The sequence below is a fragment of the Stenella coeruleoalba genome (assembly GCF_951394435.1).
Source record: "Stenella coeruleoalba genome assembly, chromosome: 2".
NCBI classification, from domain to species: domain Eukaryota; kingdom Metazoa; phylum Chordata; class Mammalia; order Artiodactyla; family Delphinidae; genus Stenella; species Stenella coeruleoalba.
Genome location: NC_137147.1, coordinates 14,718,631 through 14,746,479, shown reverse-complemented (window position 1 = coordinate 14,746,479; position 27,849 = coordinate 14,718,631). Strand labels below are relative to the sequence as shown.

Genomic DNA, 27,849 nt, shown 5'->3' with positions numbered 1-27,849 from the left:
CCAAAAGATTTGACAGACATGCAGTACTCCAATCTTAGATGGCATGTCTTTTACATGCTATTGCATGCTTCTTATCCTTTGAGGAAAGTAATTAGAGAAGAGCTAGACATACAAGCAAGCAATTTATTTCTTTTCTTAATATAGAATCTCTTCCTTTACCCAGATAGGCATCAGCTTTCTAACCACTTTCTGTCATATCAACATTACAAGCACTACTATCTTCCTACCTCTCCACTGGGGATGGTTTGTTTTTTCCCTCTGGGAGCTTCAAAGAATAACTGTTCTTTAGCACCAGTGTTGACCTGTAAAAGCTTCCCTTAAAAAAAAATTTTAAAATATACACATATATAAAATATAAATACATATACAGTTAGTATGATATTTAACTTTTATGGGAAAAATTAAGCTTAAACCCTCTGCAGTCAACCATATATATAATAACGTAAATAAACTCATAAATGGCTTAATTTGTGTGTGTGTGTGTGTGTGTATATGTGAACTATTTCTGTTGTTATACATCCCAATCAATATGGGTTATGTAATTGGTAGTGCCTTTGCATATTCCTACTCGTAAAAATCCTAGAAATAAAATTTGAAACCTTTTTTTAAAGAGTATTTTGTTAAACTACATTTGGAAAAACTTTAATTTACAACACGAGATTTATATAGGTGACTATCTGAAACAAAAATTCCTAAAATGGAGCATTTAAAATATTTAGCATTTATCTAAATTATTAAACATTGCCATATGCCACGCATTCTGCTAAAAAACAGATACTCATTAAATTCTGTATGTTATACAACTATGACAATTTTAGGGAATGTATTTTATTGAATGCTGGGAAAATTGCATTAAAACTGGGAGTTCCCTGGTGGTCTAGTGGTTAGGATTCCAGGCTTTCACTGCTGTGGCCTGGGTTCGATCCCTGGTTGGGGAATTGAGATCCCGCAAGCCGTGGGGCGAGGCCAAAAAAAAAGTGGGGGCAAATACTGTTACTAAAAAAAAAAAATCCTCATTAACATAACTATTTTCCAAAATTTCAGTTACTATTTATATCAAGCTTATCTGACAAAACCAGGACAAATGACTAAAAAAAATTTGTATAATATTTAAATTACTTTACAAATTAAAGAATTTATCACTTACTGTACTATCATCTGAATTACATTAGAAGTATTGCAAAGTCTAAACTCACAGCATTCATCTTTAGGTGTGAAATAAAGTAGTGGAAATCATTTTGAGAATAACGTTTGTTTTTCACAATGCTTTTGAACTCATCTGTTGAATTACTTGTTTCTCCAAAATAGCTATACTAAGTCAAATGAAACTTTTATCAAATAGTAAGTTATTTAGAATCTTACCTCTAACATCCCAATCAATATGGGTTATGTAACTGGTAGCGCCTTTGCATGTTCCTACTCGTTTACTACTCATTACGTTGTATATATCTATAAAGCTATCATGTGATGCTACAGCAAGATATTTCCCAGAACCTGTAATAGAAACATATTTGCTTGAAATTTTCTACCCTTAGAAATATTTTTTACACTCTACAACTAGGGTCAATTTTCTTAATTTTTTTTTGGAGGAACTCTTAGATGTTTCCTAAGTTATAACAAGACATATGAGTCAAACGACAAATGGTAACATTTTCATGTATATTATAATTAACACAATTAAATAAAATTTTAATGTAGTGAGGTAGTTCAGTGGAAAGAAAATATCAAAAATTATATACAAAGTAATTTTCATATTCTTTGCATGTAACCAGAAAAAAAAAGAAAATCTCTAAATTTACAAAAAATATAAGTAAGCCAACATAAGTAAATTTTGCCTTAACATTAGTAATCCTGTATTATAGTAGGTTTTGTCATTGGTAATGAATATATGGAAATTGAAGAAGCAAAATTCATGTAATTTCAAATGCATTAAGAATATAATGAAAACAGTTATCCAATCTGTCTTACATTATAAATGAGGAAAATGAAGCTCAAAGAAATGCCTTGGCCCAAGTCACACAGAAAATTTAGGGACAGAATTGGCACTAAGCCAGATATTTTGCCACTGATCTAATATAGGGCTTTTACCTCTCATTATACTGCCTCTTCTAGTAAAAAACTAAAATTCTGAGATAAAATAACAGTTAATAAAAATCACACATTGATAATACATTCACTGCCATACTCAAGTTAATAATCAAGTATGATTTCAATGAAATCTTACCTGGTGAAAATCGAATATCTGAAATAATGTCTTTTCTGTGGTGAAAAGATACAAGATCCTCCAGAGTATCTGCATTTGCCATTAAGAAACTTCCATCATTGAGACCTACAGCTAAAGCTTTACCATCAGGAGAAAAACAGCAACATCTCCCACCTAAAAGAGAAAGAGAGCATGTATCAGGTAATTTTCTTTTATTAAAAAAAAAAGTATATGCTTAAGGAAACTTTAATTTCAAAGAGGATTCCTATATTTATTATGGTTTCTAATCAATATTAGAAAGAAATAAAGATGCAGATAATAAAGTTTTCTATTGAGATCAATGGTATGGCATTCCAAGCGTGAGTTAATACAAACCATTTCCTTTTCTGAATGTAACAAAAGTGAGTACTGATATTTACCTTAAAAGGAATTAAGCTGATGAAAAGAATGAGAGATGACTAACATAAAAAGTCAATGATATATGTGGAAAAGTTGTTGTTCGGGGAGTTTGCTACCTTAGTAGTTTCTATCCAACAAAACAGAAATTTAAGAAATAAGGTCATCTTTATAAAAATGTTTTCAAATTAAAAAAAAATCTGACAATAGGCAATTATCAGTTTAAGCTCGGAAGATTTATACATATTTCAAAACTATACATGAAGAAATAGTGATGTTAATATTATTAATTTAAAAAAAATAAGGGTGAATGCTGCATTGGCAAACACAAAAAATGGGCTTAACTTGACGGCAAGGGATGTAGCAGGCATATTCAAAGCCCTAAGGCTTTTGAAGTCTTGCATAAAGTTTGGAGTGGGAGGGATAGGGTACACCTGTTATAGAATGTAAAGTTATAGAATGAACTGAGAATAAGCAGTCATGTAATTATCAAGCATACATTAGAAATCTAGGATGTGATTTCTGATACTTAAGCGTCAAGAGATGATGGTGACCTGAAGCAGGGTAGCAGCAGTGGAGGTAGTGAGAAATGGTAGGATTTGTATATATTTTGAAGAAAGAGATGGCAGGACCTTGACCAACTGGGAGTAAAGTAGGAAAAAGAGAAAAGTAGAGGCTATTTTTTCGTTTGATTGATGATGTCATTTGCTGAGATGGGAAAAACTAGGGGAGGTACAAGTGTTTGGTTTTGTACCTGTTATGAATGCCTGTGAGAAGTTCAAATGAAGACATCAAGGAGCCAGTCTGATACATTAATACTTCTCTGGAGTTCAAGGGAAAAGATATATACAGGCTAGAGATATACATAAGGGAGGTAATAGCACACAGATAGCAGTTATAGCCATGAAACTGGAGAAGGCCTGATATTAATTTATTGCCTCTCAGCTCCAAATCCACCCTCCTTGTTCCTGCTATGTGATTACTGGAGCAGGACCCTATGGACATTTTTCCATTGCCAGTTGACTTGGTTTTGGCCAGTAGAGGGTGCTGGAGGGTTCCTGCAAGGCCAAAGAAGAAGGAAGGGACTTTTCTTCCTTCTGCTGTGCTGTAACCAGTGGATCAATTAGCGGACAGGAACTGGGGGAACAGGGGGGTTTCTCTGCCATCATAGCAGATCTCCTAGATCAGCCCTCCGGCAAGTTTCTTTTCCACTGGCAGGTTGTATGTTCTTGAGGCACCTACGCCCTCTCCAAAGAGATCTGAATCTCAGCCTGGGGGAAGAGGGGAGGGTCCACCCTGTAAGTTCATTCCTTGATCACCATCCACTAGCCCTATGGGTAGTAGCTGCTTTCTGCATCTGCTACTCCTATACCCCTTAGAATCCTCTTTCACACCTTTTAGTAGTTAAATCACCGTTCATTAGCTAACACTCCATATTAAATTTTCCCTGTTCAAATTACTGGGGTGGTTTCTGTCTCTGATTGATACAGAACCGGTACTGAAGTGGTCACAGGAGACAGACCATTAAAGATGGGGTTTGCAGAACTGGTTTAGTCATGCCTTTCTTTGGGCTTGAGCATAGTGCTGAGCCCTTGTCAATGGGAAATGGATGCTAGCAATCCAAGGTATGCACTGGCATAACAATTAACGAAGCTATCTCCTGTGGTTGACTGTGAAGTATCCACTGAAGCTGAGTGCCCTGGGAGTCCAAGCGGCTGCTGCCCTTGACCATTACAACAATAATGGTGACCACAAGTTCTGTGTTTGTACAAAAGATTACACTGAATACACAGAGCATTTACAGAAAGAAGTAACAAGCGCAGGTTCTTTTAAACTCTCAGCACGAGTCATGGTCTGAGTAGAGAACTTCCAAGACAAACCTAGAAGAATTTCTGACAGGGCTGATATTGCTGAATATTTACAATGTCAGTTGAATTCACACACTCACCAAGTTTTCTTGTGTGAAAGTTAGGCCGCTGATTGGGAAGAGAACCCTTAACCGTGGAGTGGGAGCATCTGGCTGGACTCAGACAAAACTGAGAATCTTGAACTTCTGAGTTATTTGGAGTTTCACTGGCCAATGCAAATAGCTTCCTCTCCAGTGTCTGAGAAGACACACCTTCTGAAACAGATGCCTTGCAGAGGATGCTTAACCTTCTGAAGAACCATCACAATCATTCCTTTGCTGTCACTAGACCCCTAACTCGGATCAAATCTCAGCATGCCCTAAGGCAGAGGTTGGCAAACTTCTTAAAGGACCAGAGAGTAAATATTTTCAGCTTTGCAGACTACTCAACTCTGCTACTGTAGTGCAATAGCAGACCTAGACAACACATGAAAGAATGAGCATGGCTGTGTTCTGATAAAACCTGATTTATAAAATCAGGAGGTGGGCTGGAGTTGATGTATGGGCTGACCTCTGATATACGGGAAGAAATCCAAAACCCTAGGGAGGTAAGAATGTTGGAGGAGATTTTTCACATGCAAACTGCATACCCTCCCATCAATTACAACCCTTGAAAAAGTCTAGGAAATAGTCCCTTCATGAAAGCACTGAGAAATACATTAATTAAGGGCAGCACCTGCATCACTGAAAAGCTCTGTGACTGTCCTCCCATAAAGGTCAGGAATGGGAAATGTGACCATTAATATGGGCTCCCTGATTCAAAAGATAATCCTGGAGAAGCAGAGGTCAAGCAGCAGCACTTAACCAACAAAAATAAGGTAGATTATTTTATCAAAAAGGGCAGCAGGGATGTACTAATAACCAGAATGTGCTGGCCTGTGGAGATTTCTGTTGGTGGCTAATTAATCATGGTGTCTCCAGGAACAAAATAAGTAACTTACTAGATTAGTGTTTGATCTATAAGTAGGAAAAACTCCAGACCTGGTGGCTAAAACACCTGACTTAAATCACCACAATGGAGAGTCACAGTTTCTCAACCAGTTTTCAGACCTAAGCCAATTCATATACTCAGAGCCCCCTGATTGAAGGAGGGCCAAGTTCCAATGAGGAAGAACCCTGTAGCACTGTCACAAGTGTATAACATAAATCTTTCTCCAAGGATCTGTGGCCGCTTAGTAGAATGACTGTGAACTGAAGGAAAGGAAAGATCCAAACTTTCAGGAATTACTGGACATGGGCTCTAAACTGACACTAGTTCTTAAGAACACTAAAAGCTGCTGTTGTACAAGCAGTAAAAGTGGGGCCTTATGGTGATCATGTGATAGATGGAATCTAAGTCCAATTTTGAATCATAGTGGACCCAGGTGGTCTGTGGACCCCACCCAATTCCTGAAGTTGAATAGATATACCTGGCAACCTGTAGAATGCTCTACAGCTGGCTCTGTGATCCATGGGGTAAGGGTCATTACAACAGGAAGAAGTAAGTACAAACCCCTGGAAATTCCTCTCTACTAAGACAACCAGAAACAAAACCATAAGCCTGAGAATTGCAAAAATCAGTGACATTACCAAGCACGTGAAATATGCAGGGGTAAGAATACCTATCACATCATCTTTGCTTGTTTGATCTGTACTGAAATAAGATGGATTTTAGCTAATAACTCTGGATAATAAATTTAATCAGGTTATGATTCCAATTGAAGCTACTCTTCCAGATCTTTACTAGAACAAATTAACACAGTCCCTAGCATTTCGCTGCAGTTATTGCCCTGGTTAATGCTTTTATCTCCATACCAAGTTGTAAAGACCACCAGAAGCAGTTTGCTTTTACCTGGCTTGTATCTGTGGACACCTTCAAATCCTTGCCTCAGGGCTATTTCAACTCTCCTGTTCTTTGCCATAATACAGTCCACAGAGATCCTGATCATCTTGACATTCCATAAAACATCTCAATGGTCCACTACATTGATGACATTATGCTGAATGGATCTGGGGAGCAGGAAGCAACAAGCATAATACTTTAGATGCCTTAGTAAGACAGAAGTGAATCAAGAGAGTGGCAGATAGTTCCCACAAAAATTCAGGAACCCTGCCACCTCAGTGACGTTTCTGTGGATCCAATGATCTGGAATATGTCAAGACATTCCCTCCAACTGAAAGACAAGTTGCTACACCTCCCATCACCTACCACGAACAAAAGGAGCAGAATGCTTGGTAGGCCTTTTGGAAAGCAACACATACCACATTTGAGTGAGCTGCTCTCTCCATCTATCAAGCCACTTATAAGCTTCCAGTGGGGACCAGAACAAGAGAAGGCAAGCTGATCTTCCACTTTGGTCTTATGATCAAGCAGATTCAATGATACTCCAAGTGTCTATAGTAAATAGGGATGCTGTATGGAACCTCTGGAAAGCTACCAAAGAAGCATACTTCGGACTGGGAGAAATTCCATGCCCTCCTTTACAGATAACTATTTTCCTTTTGAGAAGTAGTTTCTGGATTGCTACTAGGTCTTATTAGACAGTAAGTAAATGCCTAACTATGGAATATCAGGTGACTGTATGTCCTGAGCTTTCTTTCATGAACTGAAAGCTACATGACCAACCTAGCCACTGACTGGGTGTACACAACAGCAATCTGTCATCAACTGGACACAGAATAGAAAAGACCAGGCTTAGAGAGATCTGGAAGTTACAAGTAATTTATATGAACAACAGGTGGCTCAGAATCTTTCAGCAATAAATCCTATAGTGCAAGGCCTCTTCTCTCTCTCAATCTACACCTATGGCCTCATAGGTGTTCATTATGATCAGCTGACTGAGGAAGAAGAAATCCGAGCCAGACTTACAGATGTTCCAACACAATATGTTGGTACCTGCCTGAAAGCATCATAGCCCCACTCAGGGGTGACCCTGAAGGACAGCAGTAAAAGTAAAACTTCCCAGTGGGCAGCCCTTCAAGCAGTACATCTGGTTTACCACTTTTGTAGTGAGAGACAACTAGATAGACAGATTTACACTGATTCATTAGCCACTGTTAACTATTTGAATGAACACTCAGGGATGGAAGAAACAGGATTGGAAGATCAGAGACAAGGAAATCTAGAAAATAGATTTGTGCGTAAAACTCTCAGAAAGGGCATAGGCTGTGAAGATTTTTGTGGCCTAGGGAAAGCCCAATAAGGGCATCCACTGCAGAGGAGGCTCTCAATAATCAGATGGTCAAAATAATATGCTCTATGGACATCAGGCAGCCTCTTTTCCTAGCCAGCTAGCACTTGCTTAGTGAGCCAAAGGTGGCAAGGACAGAGTCTATGCTCGGGTTAAAAAAACATGGACTTTTCTTTACAGAGGCTGATCTTGCTACCACTACTGCTGAGTGTCCAACCTGCTAACAGTAGAGACCAACTGAACCTCTGATATGGCACCATTCCCCAGGGAAACTAGCCAGACACCTGGTGGCATGCTGATTACATTGGACCTCTTCCATTATGGAGAGGACAAAGAGTCATCCTCACTGGAATACACATCAACTTTGGATTCACCTTCCCTATTCACAGTGCTTCTGCTAGCACCACCACCTGTGGACACACAGGATACCTTATCCACCATCACTGAATTCCGTGTTTCTGATAAAGGAACTCATTTCAGAGCGAAGGATGTGCAGCATTCAGCTCATACCCATGGAATTAACTAATTTTATCACATACCCTCATCACCCACCGAGGGCTACTAACAGAATGATGGAATGGCTTACTGAAAACTAATTTATAGCACCTTTTGGGAAACAGTATGCTGAAAGACCAGAGTTTTGTCTTATAGGATGTGGTATATGCTTCACAGCATAGACCATTATATGGTGCTGTCTACCTCACAGGCAGAATACATGGGTCTGGAAATCAAGAGGTGGAGGTGGGAATGGTTCTTCTCACTATTATATCTAATCATATCAAGTATTTTTGCTGTAAGCTTCTTTGCCATAGACATTTTGCCGCAAACATCTTTGGTACATAACTAATTGACTGTGAGGCAATTCTGCTGTAGAAGATAAAATAACTGGTTGACAGTTTGGTTTGACATATACAATACAAAAAAATATGTATGATGATGATTTCTTATTTTGAAACACACTACATTGGAGGAGAAAGAGGCTGAGGGCCTAGAAGGCACAGAGTTGAACCCACAATTCCTATGGAACTTTATAATGTCTATCAACAGGTGTGTGACAATCCATGCTCATGGATTAGTAAAATATCTACACTACCCTAAGCAATCTAGAGATTCGATGTAATCCCTATCAAAATTCCACTGGCAGTTTTCAGATACAGAACTAATAATCTTACAATTTGTATGGCACTACAAAATACCCCGAGTAGACAAAGCAATCTTGAGAAAGAAGAACAAAACTGGAGGCGTCACACTCCCTGATTTCAAACTATAGTACAAAGCCATAGTAATCAAAACAGCATGATACTGGCATAAAAACAGATGCACAGATCACTGGAACAGAATAGAGAGCCCAGAAATAAACCCATGTGCACATGGTCAATTAACTTACAAAAGAAGTCAAGAATGTACAATGGGGAAAGGAGAGCTTCTTCAATAAACTGTGTGGGGAAACTAGAACAGCCACATGCAAAAGAATGAAACTGGACCACTATCTTATACCACACACAAAAATTAACTCAATACGGACTGAAGACTTGAATATAAGATATGAAACCACAGAACTCCTAGAGGAAAACTTAGGTGTTAAGCTCCTTGACATAGATCTTGGCAATAATTTTTTGACTGACAGCAAAAGCAAGAACAACAAAAACAAAAATAAACAAGTGGGACTACATCAAACTATAAAGCTTCTGCACAGGAAAGAAAACCATCAACAAAATGAAAAGGCAACCTACTGAACTGGAAAAATAATTGCAAATTATATATCAGGTAAGGGACTAATATCCAAAATAAATAAAGAACTCATAAAACTCAACAGCAAAAAAACCACATTGATTTAAAAATGAGCAAAAGATCCGAACTGACATTTTTTCAAAGAAGACATACAAATGGCCAAAAGGTACATGAACTGATACAGAGAACAGATTAGTGGTTGCAAGAGTAGTGGGGGGTGGGGGTGGAGGAAAAAATTCAGGTTTGATTATAGTTAAAAGCTAAAGCCATAAATAAGAGTTTTTAACAGGAATTTTCCAATATGTCATTATACAGAAAAGTGCAAAGGTTAGCAAATATTTGGAAAATACTGACTTTATACACATTAAGAATTCAGACATTAATTCATGTTGCATATTTATACTTTGGTTATCCTATAACTAGTTACCATAAAATTGGATAATTTGGCAAAATTTTCATAGGATAGTTTATATTAACTATAACGACTTAGGGCTTCCCTGGTGGTGCAATGGTTAAGAATCCGCCTGCCAATGCAGGGGACACGGGTTCAAGCCCTGGTCCGGGAAGATCCCACATGCCGCTGCCGTGGAGCAACTAAGCCTGTGCGCCACAGCTACTGAGCCTGCACTCTAGAGCCTGCGTGCTGCAACTACTGAAGCCCGTGCACCTTGAGCCCATGCTCTGCAACAAGAGAAGCTACCACAATGAGAAGCCTGAGCACCACAATGAAGAGTAGCCCCCACTCGCTGCAACTAGAGAAAGCCCGCATGTACCAACAAAGATCCAACACAGCCAAAAATAAAAATAAAATAAGAAAATGTCTTAGTTATAAAATGTTAAGCCTCAGGACCATAATCCTTGCATGTTCATTTTCTGAAGAAAACAGTATTTACTTACTGAATGTTTGAAAGAGATAACTGTGTTTTATAATATTTAAACCACTATGACTTCAGTATTTTGTTATAATTACGTCAACCAGCATGTCCCTTTAAGGTTATGAACCATACATGTCCCTTTAAGGTTATGAAAATCCACTTGTCTTCCTCTTGAATTAATGATGATGAAGGAAAAATGAAGTGAGTATAGAAGAATATTTAAAAACAAAAATACAGAATCATGACTTTTCTCTACAACCTAATATAAAGATCTACTCCTAGAAGGAGCCAGTAATACTGGTAGACATTTTTTCTGGTCTGATATAAGATATAAGTCCAAAGATTCAGGAAACACAACAAATCCTAAATAGAATAAATAAATAATAAACCACATACATGCACAATGTTATTAAACCTCAGAACTGCAGAACGATGTAAAAGAGAACAATGGAAACCATAGGAATAATAATTCTGAATCAAGAACTCTAGAAGCAGTTAAATTAGCATTCAAGAATGAGAGTAAAAAATGAAAACATGTTCAGCCTAGTAGTATACCAAGGGCAGGGCAGTGGAAACAGTTCCCCCGAGGGGCAATATATTGCCAATCAAAAATTTTAAAACAATAAAACTGAATAAAATTTCTTTTGCTTTTAAAGAATTGCAATGTCAGTGATAAAATATTTCTCCTGCCAAAATAGACCACTCCCACTGTCCTAGTCTTATATGCCACTGGTTCATCCAGAGGAAGATGAGAGAATTTCCAACAAGTCCTTATTATGGATATTCTAAAACTGTATTTTAGAAGAAAATGACAAAAGAAAAAGTTTGAGATACAAGAAGAAAAGGTGAACAAAGAAATGCATAAGCATAGATAAATCTAAGTAAACACTGCATGAAACAATAATAATGTCCAATTGAAGGGAGGTTAAAAAAACAAACAGAGATCCTCAAAAAGTTACACTCCTGGGTATTTATCCGAAGAAAACAAAAACACTAAGTCAAAAGGTATATCAACCCTCATGTTCACTGCAGCATTATTTACAATAGCCAAGATATGGAAACAACCCACGTGTCCACGAATGCATGAATAGATAAAGAAAATGTGGTATAGATATGCCTGTATGTATATACATATATATGCATACATACACACTGTAAGATTACTCAGCCATAAAAAAGAATAAACTCTTGCCATTTGCAACAACATGGATGGGCACTAAGGGCATTATGCTAAGTGAAATAAATCAAACAGAGAAAGACAAATACTATATCCCACTTATATATGGAATCTAAAAAGAAAGCTCAAAGATACAGAGAACAGACTGGTGGTTGCCAGTGGGGGGTGGGCAAAATGGGTGAAGGGGGTCAAGAGGTACAAATTTCCAGCTATAAAGTAAAGAAGTCATAGACATGTAATGTACAGCATGGTGACTTCAGTTAGTAATACAGTATTGCATAGCTGGAAGCTGCTGAGAGAGTAGATCTTAAAAGTTCTTCTCGGGCTTCCCTGGTGGCACAGTGGTTGAGGGTCCGCCTGCCGATGCAGGGGACATGGGTTCGTGGCCTGGTCCGGGAGGATCCCACATGCCGCAGAGCAGCTGGGCCCGTGAGCCATGGCCGCTGGGCCTGCGCGTCCGGAGCCTGTGCTCCGCAGCGGGAGAGGCCACAGCAGTGAGAGGCCTGTGTACTGCCAAAAAAAAAAAAAAAAAAAAATTCTTCTCACAATAAAAAAAAATTTGTAAGTATGTGTAGTCATGTTATTATGGTGATCATTTCACAGTATTTACAAATATTGGATCAATATGTTGTGCACCTGAAACTAATGTAAAGTTCTATGTCAATTATATTTCAATTTAAAAAAGGAAAGAAAATCTGATAGGTAATAAAAACAAGTATGTTCCAAATCTGACTGGTCAGGACTTCCAATGGACTTGGGAAGGAAAGAATCTTTTGACACAGTGGTTTTCTGTGCACAAAGAGGTGTGACTGTGGTTTTGAAATCTTACTATAACCCTTCACACTGAAAGTTCATGTACACAACCACTGGTAATTCTCCCTAGTCTTTCAGAAAAAAACAAAGGAATACAACACACACACACACACACACACCAGAGAATGAAAATGCTGAACATCAATAACTCAAAAAAAAAAAAGAAAAAAAAGGGAAGGACAGTGACTAGAGCGCTAGAGTTCCAGAGATTGTGATTAACTTCAGATTTTTAGTTAAGCATATATGTTAAATATTTAATAACAGCACTAGAAAAAGAGAATAGACTTCTATTGACTTAAAAGTCAATATAAGGAAGCAAAAATAAATCAACTGATTGAATTATAACATGTTACCTAACTTCAGCTTGGTCTTTACATTGCTAGCAATTCTTACTTTCATCTGCTTAAGCTATCACATTTCTTTCAGTCACAATTCCCAACTTTTTCAGCCAGAGCTCCTCCTACAATATCCTCATGCTATAAAATAATATTCCCTACCACTTTACTAAGAAATTTGAAGCGGGTGGGATAGGGAGGGTGGGAGGGAGGGAGACGCAAGAGGGAAGACATATGGGAACATGTGTTTATGTATGACTGATTCACTTTGTTATAAAGCAGAAACTAACACACCATTGTAAAGCAATTATACCCCAATAAAGATGTTAAAAAAAAAAAAGAAATTTGAAGCTATTGTGTATCCTCATCTGGCCTAAGTTAATAGTAACAGTCTTGCTCCAACAATTGAAGCTCTTGTCACTCTATATTGATAGGGTAGCCTCATTTACCTCCTACAAATGTGTTCAGTTCTGTTTCATCCCAAAATATCCTCCTCTCAACTCTGCTACCCCTTTTTAAGTTAAGGCCTTCCTGATTTCTGATTCTGAATTATATATAATCCATAGTCATAAAGGGTAGAAAACTTAGCTTCTGTTTTCATCCTATATTCTTTTTTCCAAAATGATATTAAAAACTGACTCAGCGTAGGCATGATCATAGTAGGTCCCATAAAGTAAAGACCAGGTATAATTAATTTTCTTCATATACCATCATGAGCAAGTAGACACAGAATAAATATTTTAAGTCTTTTTTATATATTTACTATTGCTTTCTTACATTTGTGAGGGTTAAATAATTGTGACAATTTGATCTATGCTCAAGTCTGAGAGGCACTTACCTTTTTTAAGTTTCCGGACAGCCAACATACAATGACTAGGAGAGAGATCCCATATTCTTAAGGTCTTATCATCACTTACAGTAGCACAGATGGGCAGATAAGGATGTGTAGCCAAACCCCACACCTCTCCTTCCATGTGTCCCTGTAAATAAAACATAGTTAAGATCAATTTAACCTAAAGATACTTGTATTTAGAAGAAAACTGAAGACAACATTCAATAATATATAATAATGATAGGATAATGAATAATAGATAAATCTAATAAAACTTTTCTCTTTATCTTTGGAATACACCTTAAAATAACTTCATAACAGTTTTATCTCCACAGTTACAATATAATCAAGTTGCTGCTGAAAATTAGCTTCAAAATCCTACAACATTTAATGTAGAGAAAATAGGAATTGGCTGCCCTGGAATGCTAATAATTGTCATACAGGAGGGACTTCCTGCATGACAAAGCAAGGGAGTACTGCAGACCTGTGCACCAGTGAAACTGGTAGAAATTATTAAAAAAAAAATTAAGTCTCTGGAAATGGTTTCGAGGAAATAGAACAAATGAAGAAACATTTACTCAAGAAAATCTGCTAAAATTCAGTAAGAACAGTGAGTTTGCTGTATTTGAACCGAGACACCCCTTTTCTCCCTCTTCCCCACTCACTGACATGAAAACTCCATACCAGATTGATGTAACCAAGAACAAGGGTTGTCTCTCTCCCCAGCCACTAGGGGAGCTTTCTTCCCAGAAGGGGCAGGGGTCAGCATTTCTCATCCTCCCCCAGCTACCTGCTATTGAGGCTAAATTCTTGGTGATTGCTGCTGCGAGGTGGGAGCTCCCTCCTTCTATCCACCCCCTATTCTGAGACGGAGGCTCTATCTTAGGTGCAGTGGCCAGTAAGAATACTGGGGCCTCAATGTCAACTCAAGAAGACCTGAGGCTACTTGCTCCCTCCCCACCAACTGAGCACTGAGATCTAAAGCAACGGACACTCAGAAAAAGGAAGCATTCCACTGTTTTCACCCTCAACTACAGAGCCCTGGATCAGAAATTTTTCCGGGAGAGAGAGAGAAGCAAGTCATAAAACAGCTCCTAGCCTCTTTTCAAAGCAACTGATTTCATTTACTACAACGTGGAAAAGTTGAAGCCTAAAGGTGCTCTTGAAAACAATGGAGGTTGTTATGAAAGTTAATTGGGAGGCAACTGACAGACTCACTGGACATGTCTAAAATGAAGGCCAGCTAGTCTGTCTAGGAAAAACAGGAAAATCTCATAGACAACAGGAAGAGACTGCTTGACTTCAGAACAAATCTCAAACAGTAACCTAGGGAACTGTCCCTTTTAAGAAGCCTGAATTTGATTGGTTTAGCCTGTAAAGGAATTTATTCTCCAGGAAAATGCTGGAAACAATAGAGTAATCAGTGAGCAATTAATAGAGTTTAACAGCTGGATGTGGTTAGGGAAAGAGGCCATCAAAGAGGACAGAATACTTCCTAAATCATTTTATGGAGCCAATATTATCCTGATACCAAAACCAGACACATCACAAAAAACTACAGACCAATATCCCTTATAAACATGGATGCTAAAATCCTCAACAAAATACTAGCAAACTTATTCCAACAACATATAAAAAGAATTATATACCATGACCTAGTGGGATTAGTCCCAGGAATGAAAGGTTGGTTTAAAATCCCAAAATCAATTAATGCAATATACTAATTGCTTTTGACAAATGACACAATCTTTTTTTTTTAGCATCTTTACTGGAGTATAATTGCTTTAGGTTGTTGTGTTAGTTGCTGCTGTATAACAAAGTGAATCAGCTATACATATACATATATCCCCATATCTCCTCCCTCTTGCGTCTCCCTCCCACCCTCCTCATCCCAGCCCTCTAGGTGGACACAAAGCACCGAGCTGATCTCCCTGCACTATGCGGCTGCTTCCCACTAGCTATCTATTTTATATTTGGTAGTGTATACACGTCCACGCCACTCTCTCACTTCGTACCAGCTTACCCTTCCCCGTCCCTGTGTCCTCAAGTCCATTCTCTATGTCTGCCTCTTTATTCCTGTCCTGTCTCTAGGTTCTTCAGAAACATTTTTTTTTTAGATTCCATATATATGTGACACAATCTTTTATGATAAAAATAAGCAACAAACTAGGAATAAAAGAGTAATTCCTCAACCTGATAAAGGGCAAAGATGAAAAATCCACAGTTACCATTATACTTAATGGTAAAAGACTGGATGCTTCCTCCCTAAAATCAGAAACAAGACAAGGATCTTTACTCTCATTACTTCTGTTCAACATAGTACTGGCAGTTCCAGGCAGCATAATTAGGTAAGAAAAGGAAATAACAGGCATCCAGATTGGAAAGGGAGAAGTAAAACTATCTCTATTTGCAGATGACATAATCTCTTACAGTATACAGAAAACCCTAAACAATTCACCAAAAAACTATTAGAAGTAATATGAGGTAAGTTATTTTAACAAAATAACTACAAGACATGTACACTGAAAACTATAGAACATTGTTGAAAAAAGTTAAGGAAGATCTAAATAAATGGAGAGATCCACGTTCATGGATCAGAAGATTTAATATTGTTAAGAGGCGCTAGTCCCCAAACTGATCCACAGAATACTGCTGCTACAAACATTGTTGTACGTGGTTTTTTTTGGTATATACATGAATGCACTTCTAATGTACATACATTCCCGCACTTTTAATTACTATAGTTTTATATTATCTTTATTTCTAGCACAGAGAGTTTCTCAAAAATTTCTTGACTATTTTTGAATAGTTTCTCTTCTAGATGATTAAAATCTTTCCAGAATTTGTGAAAAATCTCATTAGGATATGGATTATGATCATACAGAATTTATTTACAACTTTTATGCGTTTAGTACAATTTTATAGTTTTCTTAATACACGTCTTGCATATTTTTAGCCATCTTTATTTCTGGTTACTATATAGTTTTCTTTGTGAGTACCATTTTGTGTCATATGTGTTAGCTGATCATTGCGATATGTAGAAATACTACTGACTTTTACATGTTGACTTTGCATATATGCAATTTGTAGGACTCTTTAATTAGCTCTAATAATTTTTCAGTTTATTCTCTTGAATATTCAAGGCATAGGGTTATAATATCCGCAAATACTGATATCCATCCAGCGTCATCCATTTGCTTCCAACATGTACACCTTTAATTGTTTTCTGTTTTGTTTTGTTTTACTGGACTGGCTAAGACCTCACATACAATGTTGGACAGTAATGGTGAGACCTGGTATCCTGTCTTGTTCCTGACATTTAGGAGAGAGTAGATATGTGAAATCTTAAACTTTATAATAAATATTAAAAAAATAATGTCATTTATGACTTCTAAAAATCTCTTCTTACAATTATGAACTTGTATTTTTGAATAGGTCCATCTATGGATTCATCTGTAAAAGTGTATTTGTGTTTATATTTTCCAAGAGACCATAAATACGTTAAACACCATGACTCTAACATCTTTTTACTTTAAAGGAACATCATGTGACTGAAATTAAAGAGTAAGACATGAAAGTTTGACAGTTAATTTAATATAAAATGTTTTTTTATTTGCTTACAAATTCTCCTTGTTACATCAGGATATTATGTTAACCTTAAAGCATGTGCAATGTTCTCATCTACATGTGCTCTTTGGTGTCTTAACAGGAGTGAAGTGGGGGGTTGGAGAAGAAATCAGTCTGTATTAAGAAAGAACATAATTCTTTTTCAGGGTAAAAGGCAAACCCAAAATGTGTTACTATACAGAGTTGCATGAGGACAATTTTTCATTAGAGTAAATACTACTTCACCTGCTGTGTTTTATAGTATCAAAAACCATAATATACATAGGAAATGTAAACCTGAAAAATTAATACAGCATTCCTGATGGAAATGTTAAGGATTAGCTAATCCTGCTGTTTTATGTTATATTTCTGCCACACAAAGTGTGTACTTCTGGATTTTCAAAATCACTAACATATTTTCATGGATAAATGTTTTCAGCAGTAAAATTTTAGCGTACATTCATTTTTTACTTTTCTAAGTTAGAAACTTGAGAAAGAATGAACTAAACTGAAGAGTTTCATAGGAAAACAACTGCCTTAGGGTCAACAAATGTACTTCAAAGAAATAAAATTAAATATGAAATAAATGGACTGGGTTAAATTAATTACAACTGGCTTTTCTTTCTATTGGTTTCTTGCTTTGCAATAAGAAATTACTGAAAATATTGGCAATTATTCTACATGATAATATGCATATTATTTACAGATACTACTCATTTAACTATGATTAAATTTATGTTTTGTAAATATTAACATTAACAAATATTTCCCTAAATAATTTAACATTATTTTTCACCACTGCCAACTTCTGGCTCTTATGTATTGAATCAACTGTATACAAAGGGAAAAGAAAGCATATTAACATTTAAAATTACCTGGACCAGAAGTGTTATTGGGCCACTTTTATCCACTTCTAGTATTTCACCATTCTTTGTACCAACTAAAAGATGACCATGTCCTAATGATATGGCACGTATAGATGGGTTATCTTCCAAGAGAAGACCTAAAATGTTAAACGGAGATGTTCTTCTAGGTATGAAGTTACTATAATACAAGGGTGTATATATTGCCAATGATGCTATTTTGACAATGCAAATCATGTTACACGGTTGCTTTCTCCTATATTTTAAGTATTCTAATAAATGTACCACATTTTCCCCAACCATTCAATTTACTAATCTCAAAAGTAAGTACCATTTATATGCTACAATTCCATGATTCTATATTATTCCAGATCCCCTACTACCAGTCTGACAGCCGTTTATTTTCCTTTTACATTTGCTCCTCATCCACCTCCTGACCCTCTTAGAGCATGTACAATATTCTGGTTAGTAATTTTAATTCAATTTGATTTAAGATTAATTCATTTATGTTTACTGTACCCTAGGCAGACTTCAGAGATATACTGGTAAACGTGATAGAGCCAAGCTTCTGCCCTCACAGAGCACACAAAGAGGAAAACAGACCTTGTGTGAGGAGCATATTGAAAATGGAACAAAAGGGAATTCAACCTTTTGTGAGGGGGAGAGGGGATGGGAGTGTAAGGAATCATTCTAGAAGAAACAGTGTTTGAGATCTGAAAAATGAGCATATGGTCAAGAAACTGGAGGAAGCAGGAGGGAGGAGAAAGGAAAAATTCTAGGCAAAAGTGACAGCATACAGGAAGGCCTGGAGGCCAGAGACAGAGTGCTGTAGTGCCTTAACGCACCATGAGAAAGGGTAAAGGAAGAAGGGCCTGCAAGGCTAGAGAGGGAGAGTCAACAAAACACTAAGATGAAACAAAAGGCCAAGTTTGAAAACAATACCCTGACTGGTGGAAAATGTGACACTCACATGGCGATTTTCTTTGAAAAATTAACATTGATAATCTTGTATTTGTTTATATATTACTATGCGTATCACTGAAAATAGATTTTGAAAGGACAGCAATGATTCTGGCATCCAGTTAAGTCGCTTCTCTTACTGAACTCTGATGCCTGTCTAGTAAAGAAGGAAAAATATACCCTACGTGCTCCACCTCAGTGCCCACCATGTTAATAAGCAATTAATCTTTTTTCCTACAAATCTCAAAATCTCAAATCACCTTTAGATCCTGGGGCCAAAGCAGCTCTTTTTATAGCATAGGTCTTGAGACATCTTTCAAAGGAGTCATCCCAAAGAGCTACTACCCCATCTTTCCCTCCAGTTACGAATCCCTACAAAAGTAAAAGTTTTAAGTTAATGAAGATCTAAATATTTAAAAAATAATAACCTTCTTTTATATTGAAAAACTCTGGAGGAAAGAATATTTATAGCCAAAAGTTACAGCTTGTAAAAAAACAGAAATTAGCATAGAATCCATTATGTTTTTTTAAACATCAACATAGAATTTGCAAAAATATTTACCATGACACAAAACATTCTACTTTTAGAATAGGACTTTAAAAACACAGTTTGCAATTTAGAACCATAAAGTAGCTCTACCACTTTCAGCACCTTCTCCTGGAGGCTTCATAATCCCATCCTTTAAAAAGAGGGGATAATAATAATAGCTACGGGACTTCCCTGGTGGCTCAGTGGTTAAGAATCTGCCTGCCAATGCAGGCGACACGGGTTTGAGCCCTAGTCTGGGAAGATCCCACATGCTGCGGAGCAACTAAGCTCATGTGCCACAACTACTGAGCCTGTGCTCCAGAGCCCGTGAGCCACAACTACTGAGCCTGCATGCTGCAACTACTGAAGCCCACGTGCCTAGAGCCTGTGCTCTGCAACAAGAGAAGCCACCGCAATAAGAAGCCTGCGCACTGCAACGAAGAGTAGCCCCCGCTCGCCACAACTAGAGAAAGCCCACACGCAGCAACGAAGACCCAACACAGCCAAAAATAAACAAATAAAACAAATAAATTTATTAAAAAATAATGACAGCTACCTCACAGGATATGGTGATAACATATAAAGTACCTAAACAATTTTTGACTCAGAATAAAAGATTAATAAATACTAAGTTAAACTTTTTTTTAATAACAGCAGACCTATTTCACTCTGGGTTCAGGAGTTTGAAAAGAGGAATAAAATACAGTCAGGAAGACTCTAGCTCACATATTATTATTGGGTAGCTCAGCTAAGTAGAAAGGTAGTGTCCCTGTACTTGTGAAAATGTTCTGCACTCCATGATCAAACTATGTTTAACTTAAAATTTATTTAGGTTACTTACTTTTTCCAATGCATGCATACTGAACACTGGTCCATCATGTGCTTTAACTGTCTTTACAAGAAAGATGTCTCTCCAGATACACACGTCTCCTGTGGATGTTCCAGAAAAAGCCATCTCTTCAGTCCATCCATATACTGCACACATCATTGTGTCATTTTTCCCTGGTGTGCCTACGTAGCCTTTTCTTCCAATCAATCCTCCCCCTGGTTCATAAAAAATATTATGAAAGTACCACTCTCAAAACGTATAAAATTCAAAGCAATAAAATTTCTTTTCGGCTGTTTTTCTTGTTTAAAGAGAAAGACATGTAACAGTAAGGAGAGTTAAAAAGAAAAATAAAGGTCTCTCAATCAGTGACTTGGGCAACACCTTGCTTGGCTGCGGTAGGCATACCCATGGTTGCTTTCAGGTCATAGCTTTTTGGATAAACAAAAATATGTATTAAGTCAGTTTAAATCAGTCTTTTGATTAATTTTTTAAACATTATATTATGACATATTTAATACAAAAAGTAAAAAAAATACAATAAGCTCTTCTATATCCATTATCAATTTACATAAAATTACTAAACAATCAAAACGTATGCCAATCCCATCTCCCTTCTTCACCCGCTACTATTCTGAATGTGATCTTGATTATTCTCACACATTCCCTTATACATATTTTACTACTCATTTTTGAATTCTTAGGTAACACGTCATTATTTTTCATGTTTAAAATTGTCTATAAATACATATCCTGTATGTATTCTTTTGCAACCTGCTTTTTTCACCAACAATTTGTCGTGGAGTTTTATACATGTTGATTTGTACCCCTAGAAAACTCATTTTCCTGACTATATAGCATTCCATTATATAAATACAACATTTTCCTATTAATGGGGACTTAATAAAATTGCTTCCAAGATTTTGCTATTGAAAACAATGCTGCTTTAAACACTGCTGCAAGGGCCTCTTCTATAAAAGTGCAAGAGATTCTCTAGGAATGCCTAGGAATGGTCATAGCGTATTTGCAAAAGGAACAGCATGTAGATGAGAGGTATCATCTCTATGACCAAATCGTCCTCCAAAGTCGATACACCAACATATACTCCCATTAATAGTGAAAGGAGTTCCTGTTGTTTCCTACCTTTCAGAACACTTGGTATTATCAGACTGGGGATGTGAAATATCAACTGAGTTTTATTGTGGTTTTAATTTGCATTTCTCCAATTATTCATAAGCTTTATCATCTTTTCCTATTTTTATTGGTCATTCATTATCTCTTGATATCTTTTGCCCATTTTTCCAAATGAACTCATTCACTCATTCATTTATTCAAGAAATATATATAGATACCAGACACTATTTAAGGCAATGGGGGCAGAGCTATGAACAAAACAGACAAGACAACAAAATTCCCTGCTTTCATGGAGCTTCCTGGTGAGAGACAGTCAATAAATATGACAAATAAGTAAAATGTGCGGGATGTTAGATGATGACGGGTGTTATAGAGAAAATGTAAGCATAAAAGGGAGATAAGAAATGAGAGGGGTCCATTTTAAGAAGGGTGGTTAAGAAAGGCCTCATTGAGAAGGTGGTATCTTCATGAAGACCTGAAGGAGGTAGCAAGAGCAAGCCATGCAAAAAGAGCATTCAAGACAGAGGAATCAGCAAACGCAAAGGCCCCAAAGCAGGAACGTGACAAGAATCTTCAAGGAACAACTAGGGAGGCCAGTATGGAGTAGCAAAGAAAGTAAGGGAGGCAGTAATGGGAGATGGGGTCAGAGAGGTCAAAGGCAGCATTACAGACCATTGTAAGGATTTAACTTTTACTCTTTATGAGATGAAAAACATTTGGGTGGTGGAATGACAAGACTTGGCATATTATTTATTACCGGGTTCATTCTGATTTCTGGGTTGAGGGTAATTTGAATAGTGGCAAGGACGAAAAGAGTTAGAAGGCTATTTCAAGCATCTGGGCAAATGCTAAGGGTGGCATGGGTCTGGTGATAACATAGAAGATGATGAAAAGTACTCATATTCCAAATATATTCAGAAGATTGTCTTTTCTTAACATAGCAGCCAGAGTTGTTAGTGCACTTGGAAGGGCAGTTAAGTCAAGTGGTGAAGGGGAAAAAACAGGTTAGACTTCTCTCCAAAGAAGGAGAAGATAACTCACAAATTTAAAGTGTAAACAACTGTGTGGATGTGTTTTAGTACATAGGTAAGAAGAGAAATTGATTAGCAAATGGAAGGTAGAGCTCAAAGAGTAGTTTTGTTTGGTTTTACTTACTTAAGATGGAGAAATAACACCACATTTATATACTGAAAGGAAAGAGTTGGTAGAGAGGGAAAACTGATAATGCAAGAGAGAAAGGGAAGAAGAGTTGGAATGATGCCCTTGAATAGCTGAGAAATGGGATCTAGTGCACAAGTGGAGGGGACTGGGTTTCACTAGAGCATAGATTATCCATCCAGAGCAGGGTCAGCAAACTATGGGCTGTAGGCCAAATCCTGCCATCACCTGTTTTTGTTCAGTGCCCACTGGAGCACAGCTGCAGTGGCTACGTCGGTTTTCTTCTCTGCTCCCAGAGCCTGCCTCCCTGACTTTTGGCTGCCAACTAGCAGCTGCCTAGGGCCCGAGCTGGTCACCATCCACAAGTTGAGGACTTTGCTGTGGAAACTTCTGGGCACCCAGCAGTGAAATCACAGTCCAGGAGTTGCCTTGCCTCTGGCCATCTGCCGAAGTTGAGAAGGTAGGGTTCTCCAGGAGGAGAAGACACACTAGAATCAGTGTGTCGCTAGGGCAGAGTGAAGCTGACTATGGTCTCCCCCGAGTCCAACCTGCAAGTCCTGTTCACTGCAGCAGGCTGATCTTGGAGGGAATGTCTCCAGTTAACGGCAACTGGGTGCAAACTGGGTACGGCAAGGCAGGAGTTCTCTCTCTTGTTCTCTAAGTATCTATATAATATTCTTGATTTTGTTTCTGTGTCTGGAAAGTCTAAAATATTTACTATTTGGCCATTTACAGAGTTTTTCACCTCTGGTTTAGATAATCATTATTGAGTTTTCTGATACACACAGCATAACATGTTTGTGTTGTACAAGGTCATACCAGCCATGGAATAGAGTTCAAATTCCTTAGAGATTAATAATTCATAACTTGCAATTCTCAAAGGCTATATCTGGGATAGGAGGTAAGAAGCTCCCTTTTAGCCTTAGTCCTAAGTCATCTTTAACTTAGTTTACATAAAGCTATGCATTTAGAGGGCAGACAGATGGCATTTATTCAGATTAATAAAGTGGTTACTTATTTCCCAGTTGGCTACTGAACTCTGGATCAGAACCTCAAAGTGAGGAATGCTGAAATGCACTAAAGTCTTAACATTTATCCTTTTATGGTTCAGTTTCAGGTCTACTTTATGTCAAATCAAAGTTAAAGAAAAAAGTTATTCAATTGCAAATCTTTTCACTTTAAGGCTATTTACTTTCTTTAAGTCTCTTATTTCAGACAAACTTATAGTTGTTTTTCTTTCCAAAACCTCAATAATAGCATTACTTGCTGGGTATTTGCAAGTCCAAGTGACTAAGATACTCAAAAGTTTCGTTTAAATGAATGGGAATGAAAATGACAAATGTGAAGATACTTCTTTTTACTTTGTAAATGTATATACACTATGATCTGATGAGTCTGTGATAAAGTATTAAAACAAGTCTGAAAATCGACTCATGTCCTATGTAGTTTACAATTTGAAAGTTAATTCAACTTGGGAAATATCTTCACTAAGCCTATTCTTTTCTAACCTATGTCTCACTTCTCTCTATAGCTATGTATTTTATCTGAAAGGTTTAAGTGTACTAAGACTTTGTCAAATTGCTGGAATTTATAAGTATGCTATTCGATTTGGAAAAGAGACTTTTTAATTTTAAAATATGAACTTCTACAGTCACTAATTTACTAAATGACTAAAGTAATATAACATTCCATTTCTATATCATTTTATAGCACATAAAGAATTTTGACACAATTTCTCATTTTTAGTTTAGACTAAAACACATGTCTTCAACAGAAGAACGAAGTCTGGACATCACTTGATTAATCTCATAAGTTAAATTCTTTTGCAAATATGAATGCTATATCAATGCAGCCAATAATGATAAAATAAATCTTAACTTTGTTTAAAATGTATCAAGACAACTGTGAATCATTCTTTTAAAAAAATAAACTTTTCACTTTTGAGAATTTTAGATTTTCATAAAAGATGCAAAGATAACACAGAGTGTTCTCATATACTGCTCGCCCACCCAGTTTCCCATAACATTAACATCCTACAATACTACAGACTACTTGTCAAAACTAAAAAATAGACATATTTGATATATTACTATTAACTGAACTCCAAACTTCATTCAGATTTCATCTATTTTTCAACTAATGAAACTTCTGTTCCAGGATCCAATTTAGGATACCACATTGTACTTAACACCAAATCGCTTTTAAAAGTAATAGTTTCTACCAAATGTAAAATAGATAGCTAGTGGGAAGCAGTCGCATAGCACAGGGAGATCAGCTTGGTGCTTTGTGACCACCTAGAGGGGTGGGATAGGGAGGGTGGGAGGAAGACGCAAGAGGGAGGAGATATGGGGATATATGCATATGTATAGCTGATTCACTTTGTTATATAGCAGAAATTAACACACCATTGTAAAGCAATTATACTTCAATAAAGATGTCAAAAAAAAAAGTAATAGTTTCTTAAATTTCAAAGGAGCAAAAAGAAGCACTTCCTTACCTGCTCTACGCCAAAATTTCATGTGTTTAATTCCAGCAGTAATTAATTTATCAGGCACGTACGGGTTCATCTTTACAACAAAAATCTTATCTTTACTTCCTCTGAAATAAATACCAAAATGTTTTAACTCTGAAGATAAATCTCTCCTGTAATAACCTTTTGCCTAATCCAAACCCTATCTTGATTACTCCATTACTAAATGCTTGGCCCACTTGTCTCTTAGGTTTAGGCTACGTAATCATGCATTTGTACATTTGTTATTTTGTTATTATTTTAATTTATTAACTCCTCTCAACAGAATCTTAAAAGATAGGAACCGTGAGAACTGAACTTCTTTTGGATAGCACCAACTATAGTACTGTACATAGAGAATGCCATTTGTGGCATGAATGAGTTAAAGAAAAAAAATTTTTTATGGTACTCTGTTACAGCTTAATATAGTCTTTCCAAATACAAAATCCTCTTAAACTATCTTTTATTTGGGTCCTGTCTATATACTCTGCAGAAACCATTTATCTATATTTTAAAGTGCTTTTATGTGTCACTTTAGGGAATAGGAAGTTAAAAAAATAGTCTCTGAAACTGTTGACTATTTCCTCCTTTAAAGCAATTGCTAATATTTTTTAGTATTATAGAAATAATAATGCTCACTGTAGAAAATTTAGAAAATGAAAACTATAACAGAGAAAATAAAAATAATCTATAATTTCTTTGTGATACATGTGTGTATGTATCTCCTTTCACTCAAATATATAAAATGAGTATTTTATCATGTTTTCAATGACTACAGAATAGCTTATCTTACAGTGGAATTCACTCTACCTATAAATGGAGATTTTTGATAATCACTACTTCGAATATCATATTACAGTTACATTAAAAAGTGTGTGCACAAGGGATAAACCTACAATGAATCATGAAATCATTTGTCTTTTTACCACAATTATACTATTTATTCAATGGTAATAAAGACGGCAACAATTTAAAAAGTTACGTTTGCTTGATTTCAAAACCGTTATAAGTAAAAAAAATTTTAAGTCCAAGGTAATTTCAGTATTTTGCCAATGTGATATCAAGTTTTTTCCCTACCTTGCTATCGAAAGTTTCTCTCCTTTTTTCCAGTCCCATAGCACAATAGTGTGGCTATCATCTATTCCAACTGAAGCCAAACGTTTCCCATCCGCTATGAAAATTAATCACAGAGATAGACTGATCATTAACATTCAGAAGATAAAAAACACTCAGTACATATTCTGATACCACAGCACTATATTTAAATTTTTATAAAATAAAATATTGTTAAATGTTAGGCATGCATACAGCTATGAAACAAAAAGCAGAATTTATAAGGAAGGGGAAGAATAGTGTCTCAATGCATCTAAACCTATCTGCTGACTTCTTCCTCTGACTTCACTTACCTCATCTTCTACCAGCTTAAGACAGGGGAAAGGAGGAAGATAAGAAAAGTAGAAAAAAGATATTTAAAAGATGAGAAGGAAAGGGAAAACTAAGAAAGAAGGAAGGAAGAAGTGATATACGCCAATGAATTTCACCATAGGAACTCTACTGTGATATAAGAAGTCATAGGGATTACAAAAAGCGAATCAAATGCAAAAGACACAGGTTACAAATACATATTGCTGTTTAATATGACTGTTTGTAGTGAAGGTCAATTATTTCAGTTGTTACTACCATCAAGCAACAAGTAATGACTATTAGACAAGAGATTGCGCTAAGTCAGTCATGCTGGCAGGTGTGCATATGTTTATAGGTTGTAAAGGCAATCTATAATAAAACATTTGCCACTCTGCCACACTTTTTGCAAACCTCAACTAGTATGTTATTGCTACCAGTGGTATTTTTCTTGCTGACTCCTTTACCATTCAGTTTCTTCACCTTTGGCAGATTTTAATATGTGTATATACAATTCCCCCCATAAACTATAGCAATTCACTATCACTTCAGTCAGAGCAGCAGGAAGCACAAATTTACTGTTTCTTAATATAAAATTCTCTATTAATGGTATTTCCCCACTCTTCCCAATCCATACCCCAGCTTTCACTGTAGATCTATCTGTAGTTGTTAAACTTTTATATATGTAGCAAAGAGTTAACATGATCTGAAATTATTTTGATAAGACAGATTGGAATTGTCACTTCATAGAAATGTTATACAACAAATATTTCAGTTCTCACCTCTTTCTTAGCTTTCACCCTAAACATTTTCAAAGTTTACTCTGTGGCTGCAAAACATTAAATGAGATCAGGGTTTGCCCAAGGTTGGAAATACATACCACTAGTGGTAACTGAGACGGTTTCAGAGGTTATGTAGACAAACATTTTTTATTTTAATAGAAACATCTTTATAACAATGGGTATTAAAATTACATTTCATTAAATTATTATTATAAAACAGCTAGCAAACCCACACTTTCAGAGCCTTGATTGGTTAGGACAACAGTATGCACATTTGATAAAAAATTGTGAAGGTCACTATTAAATGACAAGTTTAGGCAACACTAATTTAGACTAAAATGCCATGTATTGCCTCTGCATTTTGATCATTCTTACTGAGACAGAAAACTGCCTTACCTGAGAAATCAACAGCACAGACACCATATTGGTGGTAGCCCTTTAATATCGACAATGGTTTAATGGTCTCTGTGTCCCATATGTGAACTGAGGGATCCCTACCTACCTAAAATAGAAAGAATTATAAAAGTCATTTTATGCAATTAAATTGTTTATTTTCATATCTATAAAAGGAAAACAGGAGATTTAACAACCTTTGTCATATTTGCTATAAATATTTATCAAATAAAAAGTATAAAGCAGACTG

The 27,849-nt window shown here is 36.5% G+C and overlaps 1 protein-coding gene across 8 annotated transcripts in view; it reads right to left on the bottom strand.

The window, feature by feature from the left end:
* EML5 (EMAP like 5) overlaps positions 1–27,849 on the bottom strand; it is a 160,993-nt gene that overhangs the window by 45,749 nt on the left and 87,395 nt on the right. For 7 of the 8 annotated variants that reach the window (XR_013827303.1, XM_079914629.1, XM_079914627.1 and 4 more), the window contains 10 exons: positions 27,603–27,708; positions 26,101–26,194; positions 25,012–25,112; positions 20,238–20,440; positions 19,128–19,239; positions 17,920–18,047; positions 13,445–13,586; positions 2,225–2,377; positions 1,363–1,494; positions 228–316 (listed from right to left, as the gene is read on the bottom strand). Coding sequence is in view for 6 of the 8 variants with exons in the window: in XM_079914629.1 (XP_079770755.1) it covers positions 228–316; positions 1,363–1,494; positions 2,225–2,377; positions 13,445–13,586; positions 17,920–18,047; positions 19,128–19,239; positions 20,238–20,440; positions 25,012–25,112; positions 26,101–26,194; positions 27,603–27,708 (1,260 nt within the window). In the remaining 2 variants the exon portion in view is untranslated. The remainder of the gene's footprint in view (positions 1–227; positions 317–1,362; positions 1,495–2,224; positions 2,378–13,444; positions 13,587–17,919; positions 18,048–19,127; positions 19,240–20,237; positions 20,441–25,011; positions 25,113–26,100; positions 26,195–27,602; positions 27,709–27,849) is intronic. The other variant, XR_013827304.1, reaches the window with a different exon arrangement.